Source organism: Pinus tabuliformis, chromosome 8 (genome assembly GCF_031772625.1).
Source record: "Pinus tabuliformis cultivar Carrire ecotype Pingquan chromosome 8, CPIR1, whole genome shotgun sequence".
In the NCBI taxonomy this organism is placed as follows: Eukaryota; Viridiplantae; Streptophyta; class Pinopsida; order Pinales; family Pinaceae; genus Pinus; species Pinus tabuliformis.
The window spans coordinates 311502860-311522839 of record NC_142294.1 but is presented as its reverse complement, the minus strand read 5'-3'; the positions used below and the strand labels follow the sequence as shown (position 1 = coordinate 311522839).

The 19980-nt window shown below is 39.3% G+C and overlaps 1 protein-coding gene across 5 annotated transcripts in view; it reads right to left on the bottom strand.

Moving 5' to 3' along the window:
- Positions 1–8570: 8570 nt before the first annotated feature.
- RLF (reduced lateral root formation) overlaps positions 8571–19980 on the bottom strand; it is a 108732-nt gene continuing 97322 nt past the window's right edge. For 4 of the 5 annotated variants that reach the window (XM_089372098.1, XM_089372100.1, XM_089372099.1 and 1 more), the window contains 3 exons: positions 10611–10745; positions 9171–9221; positions 8571–8989 (listed from right to left, as the gene is read on the bottom strand). In XM_089372098.1, coding sequence (XP_089228224.1) covers positions 8913–8989; positions 9171–9221; positions 10611–10745 — 263 coding nt within the window. In that variant the 3' untranslated portion in view covers positions 8571–8912. The remainder of the gene's footprint in view (positions 8990–9170; positions 9222–10610; positions 10746–19980) is intronic. The other variant, XM_089372101.1, reaches the window with a different exon arrangement.

Genomic DNA, 19980 nt, shown 5'->3' with positions numbered 1-19980 from the left:
GCGGCAATGGGGTTGTACAATGGAGGAAAACACTAGCTGGTAGAGGAGAGCACACCTTGGCTCAAGAGTCCCCTCTCTAAAATCCTCTACCTCACCACACTCACTATAGCTTCGTAATCACTGCTCTGACATCATCTCATCCATCCAAAAATAGGGTTCCCAAAAGTCCCTTCTCCCATGGCTTGCCCCTTCTTTTATAGGAGTCCTCATAAGTGACACTTGTCATGTCATGCATAATTAATTATTTTTTATAATTCAATAGCTTGATTATTCACCCACCCATGTGTCATTCTCACATCAAGGGTCTCCCAAAATTATTTACTTAAATTTTTATTTAAAACTAATATTTTCCTCACCTCAACAAGATTCCTATTTCTTCTCCTAGTTGTTTCTTTATTCCCCCCTTTTATTCCTTAATTTGTGTTCATTACTTGAAGTCAATTAATGAGTCAAGATTTTATCCCCAATCTACTCCCTAATTTAACTCAGGTTATCTCCTAGATGGATATTCTTATGTTGGTTGTTGACACATAGAGCTTCTCTACATTTCTCTAAATTTAATTTATTATTCTCATTTTAATTCACCTTCCTCTTTTCTTAATTAGGTTTAAATTAGTTTAGGATTAATCTTTATCCTTACCATTATGTTTGTCTTTCCCCTTTTTCCTAATTAAACCACATAATCTTCCTAATATTTTCCAAAATGGGAAGGGTGGAGTTTTTAAGGTACTCTATTTTAATTCTTCCTATGATCCTCCTTATTCCAAGTTTTATTTTTGATTTAATTACATTGGTTTCTAATCATCATTTACCCTTGATGTAAATTTACCTAGTTTTCATTCCTTGCTTATATTTATTTATTATTATTTATTTTTAATGATTCCAAGGATGCCAAGTTTGGTTGTGCCCTTCAAGAACTTCCCTAGAAGTTCCAAGGGTGCCACACCTAATAGTTTATTTGTGATGCCAAGGGTGCCAGTTTGGTTGTGCCCTTCAAGAACTTCCCTAGAAGTTCCAAGGGTGCCACACCTAGTAGTTTATTTGTGATGCCAAGGGTGCCAAGTTGGTCGTGCCCTTCAAGAAATTCCCCTGAAGTTCCAAGGGTGCCACACCCCTTGCCCTTCAAGCATCCAGTGACTATGAGGGGAAAGTATAGTGCAACGTCATAGACCACTATCATCTCCTATGTTGCCTGCTATAGTGAGACTAATGGTGTCGGGGATCAAGGAATCCGCCTTGACGCGCGCCCCCGGTAAAGTCCTCATGAGCGACCCAACTTTGGGACCTGCCCTCATGGCATCATGATCTTCAAGGCGAAGGTGTTTCAACCCTTCCAGCCCAAGTCACGGCGGGAGTGCTAGTGGGTGAGATCAGGGACTCTGTCCCACCCCTCCAATATAGTTCCCACACTATTAAACATGATAATACCTCATGACTATGCAACTGAAACATTTGGCCCGCTTGCTCCTTGTTTTGGTATGGAAAACCATTCTGGTTTGGAATGCCTAGCAAGCCTATCGAGAACATTTCCTTCGATTTTTGGTTCAGAATTGTTGTTCCTCTACTTAAAAAAGTCAAGAAAACAATTAAGAAAAAGATAGTCTCTACTGCAAAAAAATAGTGTTATCATACAACAATGCTAGTTTTTATTAATAATAAATACAAAAAATGATATTTCTTTTTCACTTGAAAACCTTGAGGGGGAATCCAAGGGATGTCTCCCCACATTTGTGGATGTCATTCATAGTGAACCCATTTGCATAGTCAGTGTATCACCCAGAGGATTCAAACCGGACACCTGCTAGCACAAAATTAGCCAAATGCCCAGTGACATTGACGACAACCAGTTGAGTTAACTTCTTGGGCTTTATATACTAAAATATCTTATATGCATGCATGTTTGCATATATTGTTTCCCCATATCCTGAAAGTTTGAAAGTACCGTGCCAGTTTCCTTATTCCCAATGACAGAAGTTTATGATATATCATATTACATTATTGGCTTGTAACATTTGGATGTCAGAACTGTTCATGCTTACAAGTGGTTATTGTAAAGTTGTAGGATGTATTTGAACTTCCCTGCAGTTGCAACTGAATTCGTTCTCGTGACTACAGCTAGACTTGGTCATTGTGACTAATTGTTTCCCAATTGCAACTAGCTTCTCTTGCCTCTTTTTAAGTTTGTATGTAATAAACCTTCCATTGCATATATCTTTGTGGATGTAATTTCTGATTGTGCTCACTAAATATCTTTAGGTAGATTTGTAACTAGCTAAGAGCCCTTTTATGTTCACTGTGCCACTTTTTTATGTGATAGGTAGCAAGGATAGTCTTCAAACTTTATCTGTATTAGAGAAGTTGTATGTATTTGTTGTTGTTAGACTACGTGCATTATTACTTTTATGTTAGGAAATGAGAATCCCTTTATACATTTTGTTTGACCATCATAGCTTTATCTTCTTGTATACTCACTTCACTGTGGTATTTGAGTTATGTTACGAAATGTCGAAGATCGTGTGTCTTAAAAGGTTTTATGTTGACGACTAAATTTATTAGAGGGATTGAAGTAGGAGATTGTTTGTGTAAGTATTACATTATTTCGCTCCTCTGTGGGCAACCATCTGCAACCAATTTCCTTTTCTAATGTTGGGCAGGACTCCATTGTCTTAGAGTCTCTCTGGGATGCCTAAAAACTATTGGAAACGATAATCTTTTATGGATCAGGCCCAGATTCAGGGTTGAGATAGTTGAGAATAGCTCTTGAAAATATGCTTACGCTGGACCTGAATGTATCTAATGCAATTTTGCCCATGAGAGGTATTGGCAGAAAAGGAAGTAGCTATACGTTTGAAAATGCTGAAGTAATTCAAGAATGGTGTTGAAGGTATGGATAATGGAATTTTTGAGATGAGACTATTAATGTGCTTGTGAAGGAATCTGTATTTTATGTTACATTTTGCAAATTGAGAACATAGGAAGAACATACACGTGCTTCTTTTGAAATGATCAGTGTCAGCATGGACTTGTATAGTAAGTAAGAGGTGTAATGCGATGATAATTCAGTTAGTTGTAAATTCAAAGCAATTAGTTTATGTGGACCTTGATATCATGTTTCCTGGATATATGACAGTCTAATATGTTTTGATCTAGTGAAAACTAAGGCATGTTATTCTCTTCATTGGTGCTTTGTTAATTGCTAGTAAATCCACATATTGACATTTTACTTAAAGTTAAATTATGCAAAAAAAAAAAAAAAATGTGCTTAATTTAAAAATCAAAGATCCCTGTTACCAGAAGGTTAGCAAGAGTTTCAGGAAGGATTCCTAGGATATGTGTCGTCATTTTCCTTTATGTTTCGAGGACTTCGAGACGAAGTCCATTGTTAAGAGGGGGTGTATGTAGTGCCCACTCTAGTTTTCCTGACCTTAATACGACATTATCTTAGACACTTTATTCTTCGAGGACCTCAGATTGAGGATCTGGACCCATGACACTATTATTAGCGATTGAGATATTCATGGTTGTGATGTTTATGAATGTTTTCCATTGATATTATGATAGCATGAATGGTTATGTAGCTTATCTATCAGTATTCTGATGATTGCAATATTAAATAGTTAAGTTGGTCTCTATTTGAATTTATGATGAGGGTAGTAAAGAATATGTATGCGCTCTACTAAAAGCATAATGAGGATAAATCTGATGGATAGGTATATTTCTACGATGTTACGATGTTGATAGCTTAATGAATAGGTATGTTTCCATTGATGATTATTGATGATAGCCATGAGGGATGTGTCCCCTATGTTACCTACTTCCTTTAGTTCAGACTTACAATGGACAATGATGTGAATGACCAGGAATTGTTAATGATGCTATTATGATAATTGACTAACATTGAGAAACCTTGTTACTGATGATTATTGAGTATGGCAGGAAACCATCAGAGGCACTCGCATATGACATGTCGATGACACCTGGTTTGATGAAAATTCATATTATTTTATCTTTTAAAGTCTAAGTCAATCTTGAAATCTGCCATATATGTTTAACTATATTCTGATGATATGTTAATGGTTGCAGACACAGATTAGTTGCTTGACCGAATGACCCACATATGGGTGATGGGGTTGTACAGGTGGATGGAACTACATGGGAGGGGTGGGACAGAGTCCCTGATCTCACCCACTAGCACTCCCGCCGTGACTTAGGCTGGAAGGGTTGAAACACCTTCGCCTTGAAGATCACGATGCCATGAGGGCAGGTCCCAAAGTTGGGTCGCTCATGAGGACTTTACCGGGGGGCGCGCATCAAGGCGGATTCCTTGATCCCCGACACCATTAGTCTCACTATAGCAGGCAACATAGGAGATGATAGTGGTCTATGACGTTGCACTATACTTTCCCCTCGTAGTCACTGGATGCTTGAAGGGCAAAGGGTGTGGCACCCTTGGAACTTCAGGGGAATTTCTTGAAGGGCATGACCAACTTGGCACCCTTGGCATCACAAATAAACTACTAGGTGTGGCACCCTTGGAACTTCTAGGGAAGTTCTTGAAGGGCACAACCAAACTGGCACCCTTGGCATCACAAATAAACTATTAGGTGTGGCACCCTTGGAACTTCTAGGGAAGTTCTTGAAGGGCACAACCAAACTTGGCATCCTTAGAATCATTAAAAATAAATAATAATAAATAAATATAAGCAAGGAATGAAAACTAGGTAAATTTACATCAAGGGTAAATGATGATTAGAAACCAATGTAATTAAATCAAAAATAAAACTTGGAATAAGGAGGATCACAGGAAGAATTAAAATAGAGTACCTTAAAAACTCCACCCTTCCCATTTTGGAAAATACTAGGAAGATTATGTGGTTTAATTAGGAAAAAGGGGAAAGACAAACATAATGGTAAGGATAAAGATTAATCATAAACTAATTTAAACCTAATTAAGAAAAGAGGAAGGTGAATTAAAATGAGAATAATAAATTAAATTTAGAGAAATGTAGAGAAGCTCCATGTGTCAACAACCAACATAAGAATATCCATCTAGGAGATAACCTGAGTTAAATTAGGGAGTAGATTGAGGATAAAATCTTGACTCATTAATTGACTTCAAGTAATGAACACAAATTAAGGAATAAAAGGGGGGAATAAAGAAACAACTAGGAAAAGAAATAGGAATCTTGTTGAGGTGAGGAAAATATTAGTTTTAAATAAAAATTTAAGTAAATAATTTTGGGAGACCCTTGATGTGAGAATGACACATGGGTGGGTGAATAATCAAGCTATTGAATTATAAAAAAATAATTAATTATGCATGACATGACAAGTGTCACCTATGAGGACTCCTATAAAAGAAGAGGCAAGCCATGGGAGAAGGGACTTTTGGGAACCCTATTGTTGGATGGATGAAATGATGTCAGAGAAGTAATTACGAAGCTATAGTGAGTTTGGTGAGGTAGAGGATTTTAGAGAGGGGACTCTTGAGCCAAGGTGTGCTCTCCTCTACCAGCTAGTGTTTTCCTCCATTGTACAACCCCATTGTAGCTCGGGAGTCCGCGGGGAAGAAGAGTACCCAAGGAGTAGGCTGGGAGGTTAACCGGTGGGTCTTCGCATTCGGATCAAGTGCGTCATCATTCACTTGCGGAGGTGACCAGCTACAAGGGAATACCAGCGACAGCAGAGCAAGTGGAATCTCGCCTTTTGGTGAACGGTACATATGTATTTCATTACTATTGATCTTAGTTAAAAGTATGAAAATGGTATGATATGTTTCCTGAAATGAGTGGCAAGAATGTGTGTGCTAAATAAATTTGAATTTCAATGCGTTCCTTTTCTGTTGTATTAACACAAAAAAAAAAAAAAAAAAAATGTATATAGTCTGGATATGGTCCTCACAAGTCTGGATATGGTCCTCACACGGAGCATTGATGTTCCCAGTGAACTCCCGTCTAGATATATCTTTGCAGTCAACACATGGTTGAACCTCACCACATACATTGGATTGGTGCCAAGAATCTGTTGAGATATCTTCGTGGCACAATTACTTATGGGTTAAGATACACTGCCGGAAATGTGAAACTACTTGGATACACTGACGCTGATTGGGCAGGCAATGTGGTGGACCGTAAGAGCACTTATGGGTATTGTTTCTCCTTGGGATCTGCTTCAATATCCTAGGTGAGCAGGAAGCAGAAGTTTGTGGCTTTGAGCACCACCGAGGCAGAGTACATTGCTGCTAGCATGGCCTTCTGTGAGGCAGTCTGGTTACAAAAGCTCTTCAGTGAACTGTTTGGATTTACATTAGATACCACCGTGATCCTATGTAACAACCAGGCAGGATTCGTTTATCAGAGAATCCAGTATTCCATGATCGCTCCAAGCATATCGATATCAGGTACCACTATATTCCTGACATGGTGCAGCGGGGAGCTATAAGGCTCCAACATATCGGTACATATGAACAGGTCACCGACATTTTGACAAAGCCCCTAGGAAAGGTCAAATTTCTGACTCTCCGAGAATGACTTGGAGTTGTTCAGAGACCCTCTTTTGAGGGTCAAGTATGATGCACTGAGCTCTAGGAGCTCCAGGGGGACACGAGGTACTTCTTGGAGCAACATATGACCACAGGGTAACTCACCATCCCCTGTTGGTGCACTTTGTATAGGGTAAAAGGTTCAACCTTCTCCTGACACCCCGTGGCGACTACGGAACAGGATGATTAGTTCTCCTGTGGGCCAGGATGATTCGTTCTCCATGGTGATTGTGGAACAGGATGATTTTTTCTCCTATAGGCCAGGATGATTAGTTCTCCATGGCATCCACTAGACAGGATGATTCGTTCCCCTGTGGACAGGACAATTAGTTCTCTTGTCGAGGCATCCTACCCATGCAGTCTGGGACTCATGGGAAGTACTTCTCATCTTATCAATGAGCAGGGAAATGAGGATAGGGACCATAGTAGTTCTATCGATAGATGCATCGTTGTATCTACCGTACCCCCTATGCTAGCATGACCTCCATTGATCTGGGATCAATGATACTGGTCTAGGACCAGTGAGAGTGGTACACCCTCTGAAACTAACTTCGGATCAGTAAAGGACTGGTCTGGGACCAGTGAAAGTGGTACACACTCCAGACTGACTTCGGGTCAGTGGAGGATGGTATGAGACATCCTCGATCACTTCTTCTTCTTCATAGTTCGAGCAAAGCAGAACAGAACAAAGCAGAGCAGAGCAGAGCAGGGGTCAAGCTATACAAGGCAGTGCATTTGATGGATGAATAGTAGCAACGGTCAAACGAATTGCAAATGGAGTTCTCCCTAGTTGAGAGGGAGTGTTAAAATTGGCAACTAGGGCCAAACTCCATGTGGGTCACCTTATTCATGGCTGATAATATTTTTCCTAGATTCCTCTCGTCGAGGTGTAGGATTGATCTAAAGATCATCCGATTCCGATAAGTATTTATGGAGATATGAATTTATTTTGATTATTGACAAATTATCAAAGTCGGCCAGCAACTTATGTAGGCTCAGACGCCCAACAGACACATCTATTCACCTTCAACGTTTGGATATAAATACAGGATGACTCCTCATTTGGTCACTCACTTCTCATCATATCTCTCTCTCTCCTGCGCAAAGAAAGAGTCTCGTATCTCTCCTGCACAAAAAGGCTCTCTCTCACTCAAGCCAAAACAGGTCATTCGAAATCTTGGACTGGCGCGCGGCGAAGTCTTGGACTGGCGCGCGGCGAAGTCAAGTCTTGCACTGGTGCACGGCGAAATATTGGACTAGTGCACGACGAAGTCTTGGACTGATGCACAGTGAAGTCTTGGAGTGGTGCACGGCAAAATCTTGGACTGGTGCACGGTGAACAACTCGCCGGTGGAGACTTGGCGAGTTGGGCATTCGGTGGGAGCGCCCGACGAGTTATAATCTAGGGTTTGCTGCTGCTGATAAAATCAGATCTTTGTACTATTTCTCTCTGCTGAATTATTAAAGATAAAAGAAGATTTGATCAAAGGGTTTCCCCATATTGGGGTTTGTCCCTGGCTAGCCGCCACATCTTGTGTCTCTTGTCTTGGCTTGTTTTCTATTGATCGTTTAAATGTTCTATTTGCACTTTACTTAATGTACATGTGATTGCTAATCTGTGGATAATAATAAGAAAGATAATTAAACTGCTCTAAGCATAGAACATACCATAACTTAACAATATGTCACTATAGGGATTTGCTTAAAGGTCCATTTGTCATGACATGTTTTATTTTAACCTTGAACATAATCAAAATATGGAAGATACTGAAACTATTCTAGTCTTTGTTTTGTGCACCATTAACATAGATCACATTTTTTCGTTTAGTCACTCCACGTTTTTTCAAGTGCAAGATCCATTTGTCCCTCCTTTAGATGTAGGTATTGTGCAGCTTAGATTTTCAGAAGCTCCTCTTTGTTGTTTATGAGCAACGTTTGGGTGGGCATAATATGGGAAAGCTCTTATCAACAGTTTTACTCTATCAACTGACTGATGTAAGAACAAGATACCTAAACAACTCTCAATACATAAAAATAAGGCCAACACGATTTTGAGCATACTTCAGTAATAAAATAATCAAATACAAACCGAGGGACGAGACTAGAATTTTTGGCAATCTAATACCCCTGTGGTTTGTTGTTGTACAGATAATGCAATTCCAACTTCTTCGAGTGTTACATAATTGATAGCTGCATGACAACTGATAAATTAAAATGTTTTTTTAACCCAGTTTGGGAAATCAAATGATACTGATATATTTGACTTTGCGTCATTGTTAAAGTATAGCATGAATATTGGAGATAATCTCCTTTAATTTCTCTTATCTAGTATCTTTAATACTACAAGAGTTTTCATTCATCATCTCATCTGTTACGTGGGGACATCTAAGAAACCAACCAAACATTTCTCCAACAGAAACTCTGCATTCACCCAGGCATGATATTTATCTACCAGAATGTCAAGGATCCAAAACCAACATCTAAGCAATATCATGAAGCTACATGAAAAGAACGATCTAGATGCCGCATAACTATCTTGTTCAACTGTTTAACTACACAAGTAATTGGCAATACCAGAGTTTGGCAATAATCTCTGGAACTAAAATAATATCATAAATTAAAAGGATACTAAAGAGGGCACTGCAATCTTTCCCAGAGGCCTTCATTAGCATATCCTCACCTGCAATAAGATTGTGTTAACATGATATATATTCATCTAGAAAGCAATATTTATTAAATGTATGACAAATAACTGGGCAGAAAAACAACTGGCAATCACGCATGAGGTACTCGATGAGAAATACCTACATATTGAGGTCCACAGAATCATATTGACCATTTTACCAGTCCCTTTTTTTATCATCAAGGCCAAAGACATGTACAGTTATTACACTAAATTTGCAATAGTACAAGGTTTCAGCCTTCTTCTCATCCCATGGCAATTACAGTTCAAACAATCTAGTCACAGAAACTTATTCTCCTCCCACTGACTATTGTGGCTGCCTAAGAGATTCATTCACTCCAGATGGTATGCATTACGAGATCACAATCTCCTTAATCTCGCATAAATCCATCTGATCTCCAGATCTATTAAGCACCAAGAGGGATCAAAAAACACCAGGTGCAAATCTCTCACCACTTAAAAGGTCATTTAGAAGGATCAATACTAATATTTTGAGAAAAAAAAAAAAACTGACACTAGACATTGAACATCACCATTTTTCCCTTTTAGTTATTCATGTGATGTGACACATCTCTTCCAATCCAAGGCTGTCAAAGCACCTTGCTTCTCCTGGTGTAACAAATGTTTTTCAATTTTAATTTATTCATGTGATGATACATGGCATATCTCTTCCACCCAAGGTTGTGAGTTTCTAAAACTCAAGTGAATTGCATTCCTCCAGTTCAGTAAGAGCAAAAGAATAAATTAAGCACATACCAATCTAAATGATTTGAAAGGTTGAGAGTTTTAGAATAACTCTCGTCTCATTCCTTAGCCAGTTAAATAGCTAAAACAAAAGAAATAGATGAAGCATTGTTCAGGCAAAGTGGGACATTGCCAGCAATATTGATTGAATGACAAAAACAAGCACACGTGGAATGATGCTTCTCCCAGCATTCTTCCAGAGGTTAATAAGCAATATTGGTCATAATAATACAGATGTATTTGACTTCAATTGTTCTGGAGAAAGCAAAGTAATTTCTGGACTTCATATTTATGAAAAAGCGACACAAAAGCTCATCCATTTCTTATGGATCTACCTTTTTATGCACAAAAGTGCTATGATAACCCAACTTATTGAGTGCCTCAACGTCATCCCTTTGTTACCAAAAAATAGAATTTGAACTCATGGACGAGGTAAATTAAAGGTAAAAGAATTATAGTATAACACACTTCTTTTAAGGCTTCTAGATATGGACAATGAATATTGCATATTTCAATCAGCTAAGTAAGGAAGCCTAGATAATTCCAATATTCCTAGTAAAATGAGAATTTCATACCATGGACATGCATTTTCATTCCTGAAAAGAGGCAAACAACCAGGGATAGTATAGTTAGTGTTCATACCTCCTGGATGAAACTTCATGTAAGGCGAAATATTGTATACACGACCTTTAAGAACTGTCCAAATATCTCCTTCACTTTTGTGCTGTTTCACTTCATCCATAGAAATAAGCCTTTTATTTGAGCTCCCCTTCAGACCTGAAACACTGCAAGATTAGAAATTTGACCAGGACTGCTGGGATGGTTCTTTTATTCTGCATTTCCAAAAATATGTTAATGTCATTTCCACAGGAAAATATTAATGTCATTTTCCCGTTTAGATTCTGAGTCACCTGTTAATTTGAGAACCAATCGAAGTCAACCACAATGCTTACAAATTATATCGCTAAAAACATGACTTTTAACAATTAAAAAGTGGAAATCTCCACAGCACTGCTTTATTAATTATTATAGAATGTGCTAAATGTTGTATTTTTCAGTCCCATTGACCTACTTTTGTGGTAATTCGCTGGACATTAATAAAATTATCTCATCTTATCTTATAGCATCCTCCATAAGCCTTATTATATATAAAACTAAAAAGGCTTAAGTGATGCAAAAAGTGGTAATTTAAATAATAAGCACAAGACTACTTCTAAAATCATCCAAGACCACTACAAAATAGTTCCCTGACAGTGTTGTGATGCATAAAAAGATTTATGTATTGTATCTAACCAATAAATGCTCAGAATCATAGGATAATCAAGATATGGATAAGAGAAAGATAATGTCATCTTTGAATGTTGTTTAATCAGTACAAACTAAAACAGATTCAAGCGTAACCTGAGAATAGCTAGTGATCATACCAGGAAAGGTCAACTAAACTTATCTTCACCAATCACCAATGGTGGATGCAACTGGATGATATTCTCTTCATTTTATGCCCAGTTTTAGTCAAAACAAAAGGTCATAATAATATTGATTGATTGGCCACCTTGCTCAAAGGGTTCAAGAGTAAATCTCTATCAGTCACACTGTAAGCAGATAGTTAGTAAGCCCCTGGAAGTACATGTCTACTTTCCTGATACTCAATCCTACTAGCTTCTGTGCAAACAAATCACAATCACATTAAAAGTATCCCTACAGGCTGCTATCACTTTTAGCCTAACTGCTAGTACTTGAACATACATTTCTTCTGCATATGGTATATACAAGGTTTCTTCCTGTGTCTGCGACTCTAACCTTGATACCAAGTTCTAACTATAAGTTATCATTTTTTCTTCTTTTTCATGAAAGTTTCAAGAAACGCACACATGAAGGAGCTACACCACATAGTACTTCCTTCTTTCAGCTTAGAATCCCCAACTGAGGGATACCTATTCTGCCAAACCCACCCAGGTCTTGCACCTGGCCTTATCCTTAATTTAAATGTGTTATTCAGGTGGGGCAGACTGGATGGATTGATACTTCATCAACCTCACCAGTGAACAAACATCCCATTGATTGACATGTAATGTCCCAATCTAGATTTTGCAGTAATCTTCAAAATTTCCATTGAGACATTTTAACAAACACTATGCAAACATGACACAGCAAATGAATTTCTGCTAATTATCAAGGTAAGGACATTTCATCAAACATATCGCATACAATTTAATATGAAACCCTTGTTTGACAGTACGCACAAGAAATCTTCCTTAGTAGCAACAAAACTTAGCCTTCTTATATTAAATAAGAATCTGGAAATACATGCCAAATGTGAATTTGAGAACCTGTTAAAGCACCAGCACAATAGCACAAATGGCTGAATATATAGATGGCTGACAATGGCCTATCCAATGAACTCGTTGATGCAATAATGAGAAACGTGGATGGCTCCTCCTCTAGATCAGCTAGGGTAGATAGTTTCACTACCGAAACTAGTATTGATCAGCTAGGGTTGATAGTTTCACCACCGAAGCCAATCTCAAATCAGCTACAATGGGTGTCTCACCACCGAAACCAATATCGAATCACCTAGGGTGGGTGTCTCACCACCGAAGACTAATCCTCACTGAGGCTCACAACCTAGCACCCAGCTACGACAGCGCTCAAATCAAATAGGAGACAAATAACCAATGCATACCCCAAAAGTGAGCTCCAATTCTCCTTCTATAACTTCTATCATTAGAATACCATGGAACATCTTACCCACCAAAAGTGGGTGACCATATAGGAGAATTTTTTCTCCCACCATCTCTTCCAATTGTCCAGCCAGTAGCCCCTGACAATGACTAATAGCTAATAACAATGTGTCATTCGTATCTCCACCACCTGCATAGTCATATGTTTCCTCACCCATTTGGCAAGAGAACATGTTGGAAGGTGGGCTTCAGATCAAAAGGCACTTTATTCATTTCGCAATCGGGTGCTTATACTTGCTTGTATTTTGGGCATTTGACATGGATTATGGGTTACCTTGGAAGGAAGAGGGGTTTTGACCATGATCTTGTTCTCTCACCTTAAATGGGAGTGTTAATCTTTTATCCTAGTCTAGTGGGACCTCCCTAATGGCCCAATGGGTATAGGAGGGGCACTACATGGGAAACCCCAATTGAGATAGCATAGTCCCATCTCTCCCTATTCCATACTTACCACTTTACATCTTACATTAAAGCCCTATATTGCACCTCCTTTCTATGGGTTCGACAAACCATTGGTTGTCTAGGATTTGACACCATACATCTTCATACCTGGGTAGGATTTGTTACCCACCAAAAGTCGGTGACCCCTATGAGAAACTTTTCTCCTATTTATCTCTTCCAGCGAGCAACACCTGAGAGCCGATAGTACTTGCTGACAATGTGCCATTTATGTCTCCACCACCTGCATCAATCATATGTTTCTTTGCCTTTTTGCCAAGAGCACATATTGGAAGGTGGGCTTCTGATCAAAAGGTACTTTATCATTTTGCATTCGGGTGATTATGCTTGCTTGTATTTTGGGCATTTAACATGGATTATGGGGTAACCTGGAAGGACGCTGGGTTTTGACCATGATCTTGTTCCCTCACCTTAAATGAGAGGGTTATCCTAGTCCAATGGGACCTCCCCTAAAGGCCCAATGGGTATAGGAGGGGCACTACTTGGGAAACCCCGATTGAGATAGCGTAGTCCCATCTCTCCCCATTCCATACTTACCACTTTATATCTTACATTAATGCCCTATATTCCACCTCCTTTCTTCGGGTTCAACAAACCATTAGTTGTCTAGGATTTGGCACCATACATCCTCATACCTGGGTAGGGCTTGTTACCCACCAAAAGTGGGTGACCCCTAGGAGAAATTTTTCTCCTATTCATCTCTTCCAGCCAGCAGCCCTAAGAGCCACTAGTAGCTGATGACGATGTGCCATTTATGTTTGCACCACCTACATCAATCATATGTTTCCTCGCCTATTTTCCAAGAGCACATATTGGAAGGTGGGCTTCTGATGAAAAGGTACTTTATTATTTTGAATTCAGATGCTTATGCTTGTTTGTATTTGGACATTTTGATATGGATCATAGAGTAACTTGGAAGAAAGAAGGGTCTTGATCATGATCTTCTTCCGTCACCTTAAATGGGGGGTTAATTTTCAATCCCAGTCTAGTGGGACCTCCCCAATGGCCCAATGGGTATAGGAGGAGCACTACTTGAAAAGCCATGATTGAGATAGTGTAGCTCCATCTCTCCCTATTCCATAGTTATCACTTTCCATTACATTACGATCCCCTATTCCACCTCCATTCTTCAGGTCCAACCAGCCACTAGTTCATTGGGATTTGACACCCACATATCCTCATACCAGAGTAGGGGCTAGAAATGTACCCTAGGAGGTTGATGCAGCTAAAAGAAATAAAAAGAGCATATGATGGCCACAAGAAAAACAAAAGAAAAATCAAAGTGCAAAAGATGGTTGAGACTTACAAATTAGGGCAAAATCCAAGCATGAGCTCTACCTCACTCATACGGCCATCACTCTGTTCCTGGGCCAATATTGGCCTATCTCATAGAAGATAAGGAACCCTTGCATGTCCCAACCCCTGATGGGCGATGAGCTACCCCATCCATAAGGGGGTAATAACTACTATACATCATACAAAGCAAGCTCTCATTCCTTGAGCTACGAGCAATAATACAAAGAAGAATCAAGAAAAAGTAAAAGGCATAAGAGGGGTGGAAAAACAAAGGCCAAGTTGGTAACTCATGCATCCATGATTGCTCCCTCCTCACATCTATACACCCAGGATGAGGTACTCCATCATAGTTGGTCCCTTTGACCATGGCACTTGGCCATGAAGTCTTTCCCCTCTATTCCATCATTATTCACGTGGCACCTATCAACTGAAGGGTGGACCAAGGACATGTCACTTCCCCCATCATAGTTGATCCCTTTGACCATGGCACTTGGCCATGAAGTCTTTCCCCTCTATTCCATCATTATTCACGTGGCACCTATCAATTGAAGGGTGGACCAAGGACATGTCACTTCCCCTTGGGGGTTGAGAACACCTAAAAAGGACGTCTATTAACCACTTCTACCTAGTGAGGTAACACCATTACGTGACTAAGGCCACAATTTTGGAAGAGAAGCCTTGTATGAAGTGTTAATTTGCCCATTTCTTTCAAGTTTGGTTCACTTAGATGCAATAATGATTAAATGTACTTAATGGTTAAAGTTGCAGCACTGGATATTGTGTGATTGACATGTGGTTCCATTTATAGGTATAGGCAACTTAATTGGTGTCTAGGTCCTCCAGAGGGACATATTGACACCCACATATGAGGCATTAAGAGCCATGGGCCTCCGGACAGTTGTGGAGCATCACTTATATCCATGGGCATCTTCAGCAGTCACAACGTTCCTGCACTTCACCCTATATCATTCACTTTCATGGGATGATGCACCTAGAGCAACATGCCCCCAGTTGACTTGGCAGTGATCACAAAGACAGGCAATTGATCCAAGGCCCAAATGAGGTTTGTCTCATACCTTGAGACATGGGAAGGATAGCACCATCTTTAGTGCCCTCAACGTTGGAGTAGAGTTAGGCATATTGAGTACAGAGAGACCCATGAGACCGATTTTGTGCCCCAAACCCAAAACTGGGGTCCACAGGATGATTATGACAGATATTTAGGGCCCACTCCCTAAACCATGATTTTAGAGGGCCTCTACACTTGTCAAGGCACCCATTGCCCTCAACGTCATCCCTCAAAGGGCATCCACTAGCATTACATTAGCATTTCGGCTTGCACATGTGGAGCTTTATTTAATTTGTCAAAGGCTATTAGATCAGCTTGTGACCTAAATTGGTATTTGCACATTATTTTATTATTTAGAGGGGCTAGTAGGCTAATTAAGCATTTGTATGCCCCATATAAGTAGAAGAATATGTCATTGTAACTTCTCATCATCACACCTTTTGGATTTTCGGCCTCACTAGAGGAATTCGGATTTGTTCTCTTGTGGAAGAATTGGATATCTTAGATGCATTTTGATATTTGGAGCTGATTTGGGATATCTTTGGAGCTATTCATTGGTCTAATGGATGGAAATTTTGCATGTTATCTTGCAAGTGCACTTAATTGTTGAATATTTATTTCTTTATGTCTAATGTGTGGAATAATTGATTCTAGGTTATGCTAAATTGTGCCATAATTTGTTGAAGATTAAATGAATTGCTCTTTCCAGATTGGATAATGACCACTCCATTGTTTTATAATGGTCCAAAAAAATGTAACCCCTGGCATGTAGTAAATCAATGGTGTTCTCTGGAAGGTGGTAAGTAGTATGGACACCAATCACTTGGTCGATTCCAATTAAAATATGATTTCCTTTGCCAAAAGACCATCAGAGCAGCTATATAAACCAACTTTTCACCTTGTGAAAACTCAACCAAATGTTTGATCCTATTCTAATGCCAATGTTGCCCCTTCTATACCAATCAGTGATGCTCTTCCCCTTCAAGTACTTCAGTTTAATGATATCCTGCCATAGACCTTCTCCATATAGAGCCCTCGAGAGAGACTTTATTAGAAGTGCCCACCCAAAAACTCTCGTGTCCAATATACCCCAACTTCCAAATTCCTTCAATTGAGTAATCACCTCCCAACTTATCAAATGATATTTATGGTCCTCACCAATTCCAGACTAGAGGAAACGAGTGAGAATAGACTGAATCTTCGAGATAATAAACGTCGGGAGTGCAAACAGATGCGTCCAGTATACTAAAATTTGTTACAAAGTGTCACAGCTGCGTCCAGTGTAAGTAATGTTACAAAGAAAAATTGGCCTGAAATCCAAGGAGGGCATGTAGTCTTCGGGATGAGAGTAAGAAAAGTTGAGTTTATGGCTCCAATAATATGACCAGATGAACAGGATTCTTCAACAAGATCCAGTAGGCTTTGTCCCATCAAATCAAAAAAATGGAGGGATAACTCCATCGTCCAACCATCTGGACTTGGACATTTTTCCTTCGCAAATGACTTCAAAACCAGACGAATCTCCTCCAAAATAATTGGGCGAAAAAGAGCTTCATTAGAAGCCCCATTAAACATGGAGGAGTAGTCCCCCATCCCCCATATTTGGTCTTCAATATTAACCCACACCCGAGCTGTGAAAAAGTCCTCAAAGTATGTGACTGCCTCTCTTTGAATCTCACCAATAGTATATACCTTCTCCCCGTTTGTTGCATCAATGTGCCAAATCGCGTTAATATTCCCTCTATGGTTCACATAATGGTGAAAGAAACGAGTATTTTGATAACCCTCTTGAAGCCATAAAGCCCTGCTCTTGAGACACCAAGTGGTCTCTTGAATAGATAATATATGTCTCTTTTTTTTCTCCAGTTCCTTTAGTCACTCCAAGTCCTATTGGGAAGGGGCCACCTGTTCCATAGACATACCAAGCCTGGAAATTTCCTTGACAGTCTTTGTAGGTTCAATTTCAGTTGATTTTTTTTGTTTCACTCCCAAATCCTGACCTTGCTCTTCAAAATACTAAGTTTCTTCATGATCATAAGCATAGTCGATGCCCCAAGCTCAATAGCCACCGTCCTCCAAATGTAATTTACCATCCGATTAAAGTCATCATCTTCCAACCAAACTCGATTGAATTTGAAAGGGATCCCTAACCTCGCATTCTCCCTTCTCCATTGTAGTACAATCGGGAGGTGATCTGATATATAAGTCATGTCTACCCGGGATCCCATGTTTCCTACAAATTCCACAAGATTCTCATGAGCCAAAAAATGTACCCATCACTCAAACAAAATCTTGACTTGACATGCTATGTTTTTTCTATCTTATGTTAATGCTTAGAGGGTGATATTAATGACAAAGATCCTGATTTTCCAACAAGACTCAAAAATTAGACTTTTCTCATGGCGGAAAAAGGCCCAAGCATTAGCAATAGATAATAGATTTACTTGTCTTTTCTAGTTTCTATAGTTTTTATAACTGTTGACTCTTTCATATTTATTATGATATTTTTTGTAAACAATATATGACAATTTAAGTTTGAAGTTGGAAATTATAACTCATTGGTAATGAATTATGAATATGATGCTTTGTGAAAGTTGAAAGTTGTTTCATTTCATTTCATTTCATGTTAGATATTCTTTGTTGTAATGGTTACACTTAGCTTACAAATACAACTTTGGTGATCAATGATGATAATGTTATATATTGAATTTTGAAAGCTTGAAACTTTAAGATTGATGAATCATGAGACTCAATATGTTGTATGTTACTAACTTGTGGACGTGGTTGATGAAGATTATAACTTCTGGATGATTGATGTTATATGGTTCAATCTATGTGTTTATGCTTTTTATATCTAATTCATCATTCTACATGCTTTTGTTGACATATATGCATCAAAATATAAAAATTTGCTCCTGAACTGGGAGCTTCTAAAAATGTTGCTCCCGCTCCCAAGTAACCTTGGGTCAAAGTCAACAACAGGCAAAGAGCTCTAACCAATCAACATTTAGCAGTCAAAGTGCCTCCAAAAGACTCGATCTTGGCAGCAAAAAACTCAGCCTCTTTATCTCAATCAAACATAGTCAAAACAATCCCAAATTGTGCTTCAGAAACTGGTCAACCCTGTGGGGTCAAATGGTAGCTTCAGATTTGTGGTCAACCAAGGTAAGAGTGCCTAAAAAATTAAGCTCTCCTTGCTTCTGAATTCAACCTCCAAGACTGATCCAAAAACCCAAGTCAAACAAGTCCAAAACCCAAGAGTCAACACTGGTCAAAGGTGCCCTAATTAGAAAAGTCAACGCGACACAAAAATGTCGTCTTCCTCTTCACATGTGTGAACTCGGACCCCTACAATTTTAGATCAAGTCGAACCAGTCAAGAGAAGAGAGATGCTTTTGTGATGCTCCAAAGTGATGTGACAAATGCTCTATTTATATGAGCCTTAGGGGGTCAAATTAGCATGCCTAGGTCGACTTGTACTTTTGTGCACATGTGGGTTTCACTTAAAATTTAAATTTTTCCTTGACCAAATTGAATTTTTCCTTGACCAAATTAAATTCTTCCAAGGGCTAAGACAGGTCTTTCTTGAGGAAGGTTGCCAATGGAGGGAATTTGTCCCTGATCTGCCAAATTAACACTCCCTCTTAGTTAGGGAGAAAATTTTTATTTCATCATGAATCTCATCTCATAAATCTCGTCATCGTCATCATTGAATCAAGTTATATCTAGTCTTTGCTCATCTGTTGAACACTCTCGAATCTAAAGAAGAAGAATCATAATCATAGGGGAGCTCCAGTTACCACCCTATATCTAAGGACAATAGGCGAGATCCACTTACCACAAGGGTAAGGATCACACTCTATCCTATTGACCTATGACAATAGGCGAGATCTACTTACCTTGAGAGGTAAGGATCACACTCTGTCCTATTGTTCGTTGATCCTTCCCACCTGGACCCTCAAGAGTCAAGTGGTAGAACACCTGCATCCCATCACTTGAGCGAGATACCACTTACCATAAATGGTAAGGATCACACCCTATCTCAAGTCATCTCAACCCATTGGCCAAATGGGAAGGAACAAGCCCAGCTTGTGGATAGGATGCTAATTGGGGTATACTTTGCCAAGTTCTAGACTTGATGGTAGGGGGAGATACCCACTTGTCAAAAATGACAAGGATCACACACACACCCTACAATGACAATATGCAAGATCTACTTACCACAAGGGTAAGGATCACACCCTATCCTATTGTCCAGAGTTACCTCAACCCCAGGGGCTATAAGGCTTAATTCTTCACCCTAGGAGCTTCCACAGGGGGGAAGTGCATAGCTCAAAGTCCCTGATCAGTCGAGACCCTTACCCGGGAGGGTCACATCATCAGTCCAAGACTCCAACCTACTCTCTGAAGACCAAGAACTTCCCTTTTGGCAAAGCCTTGGTGAGAA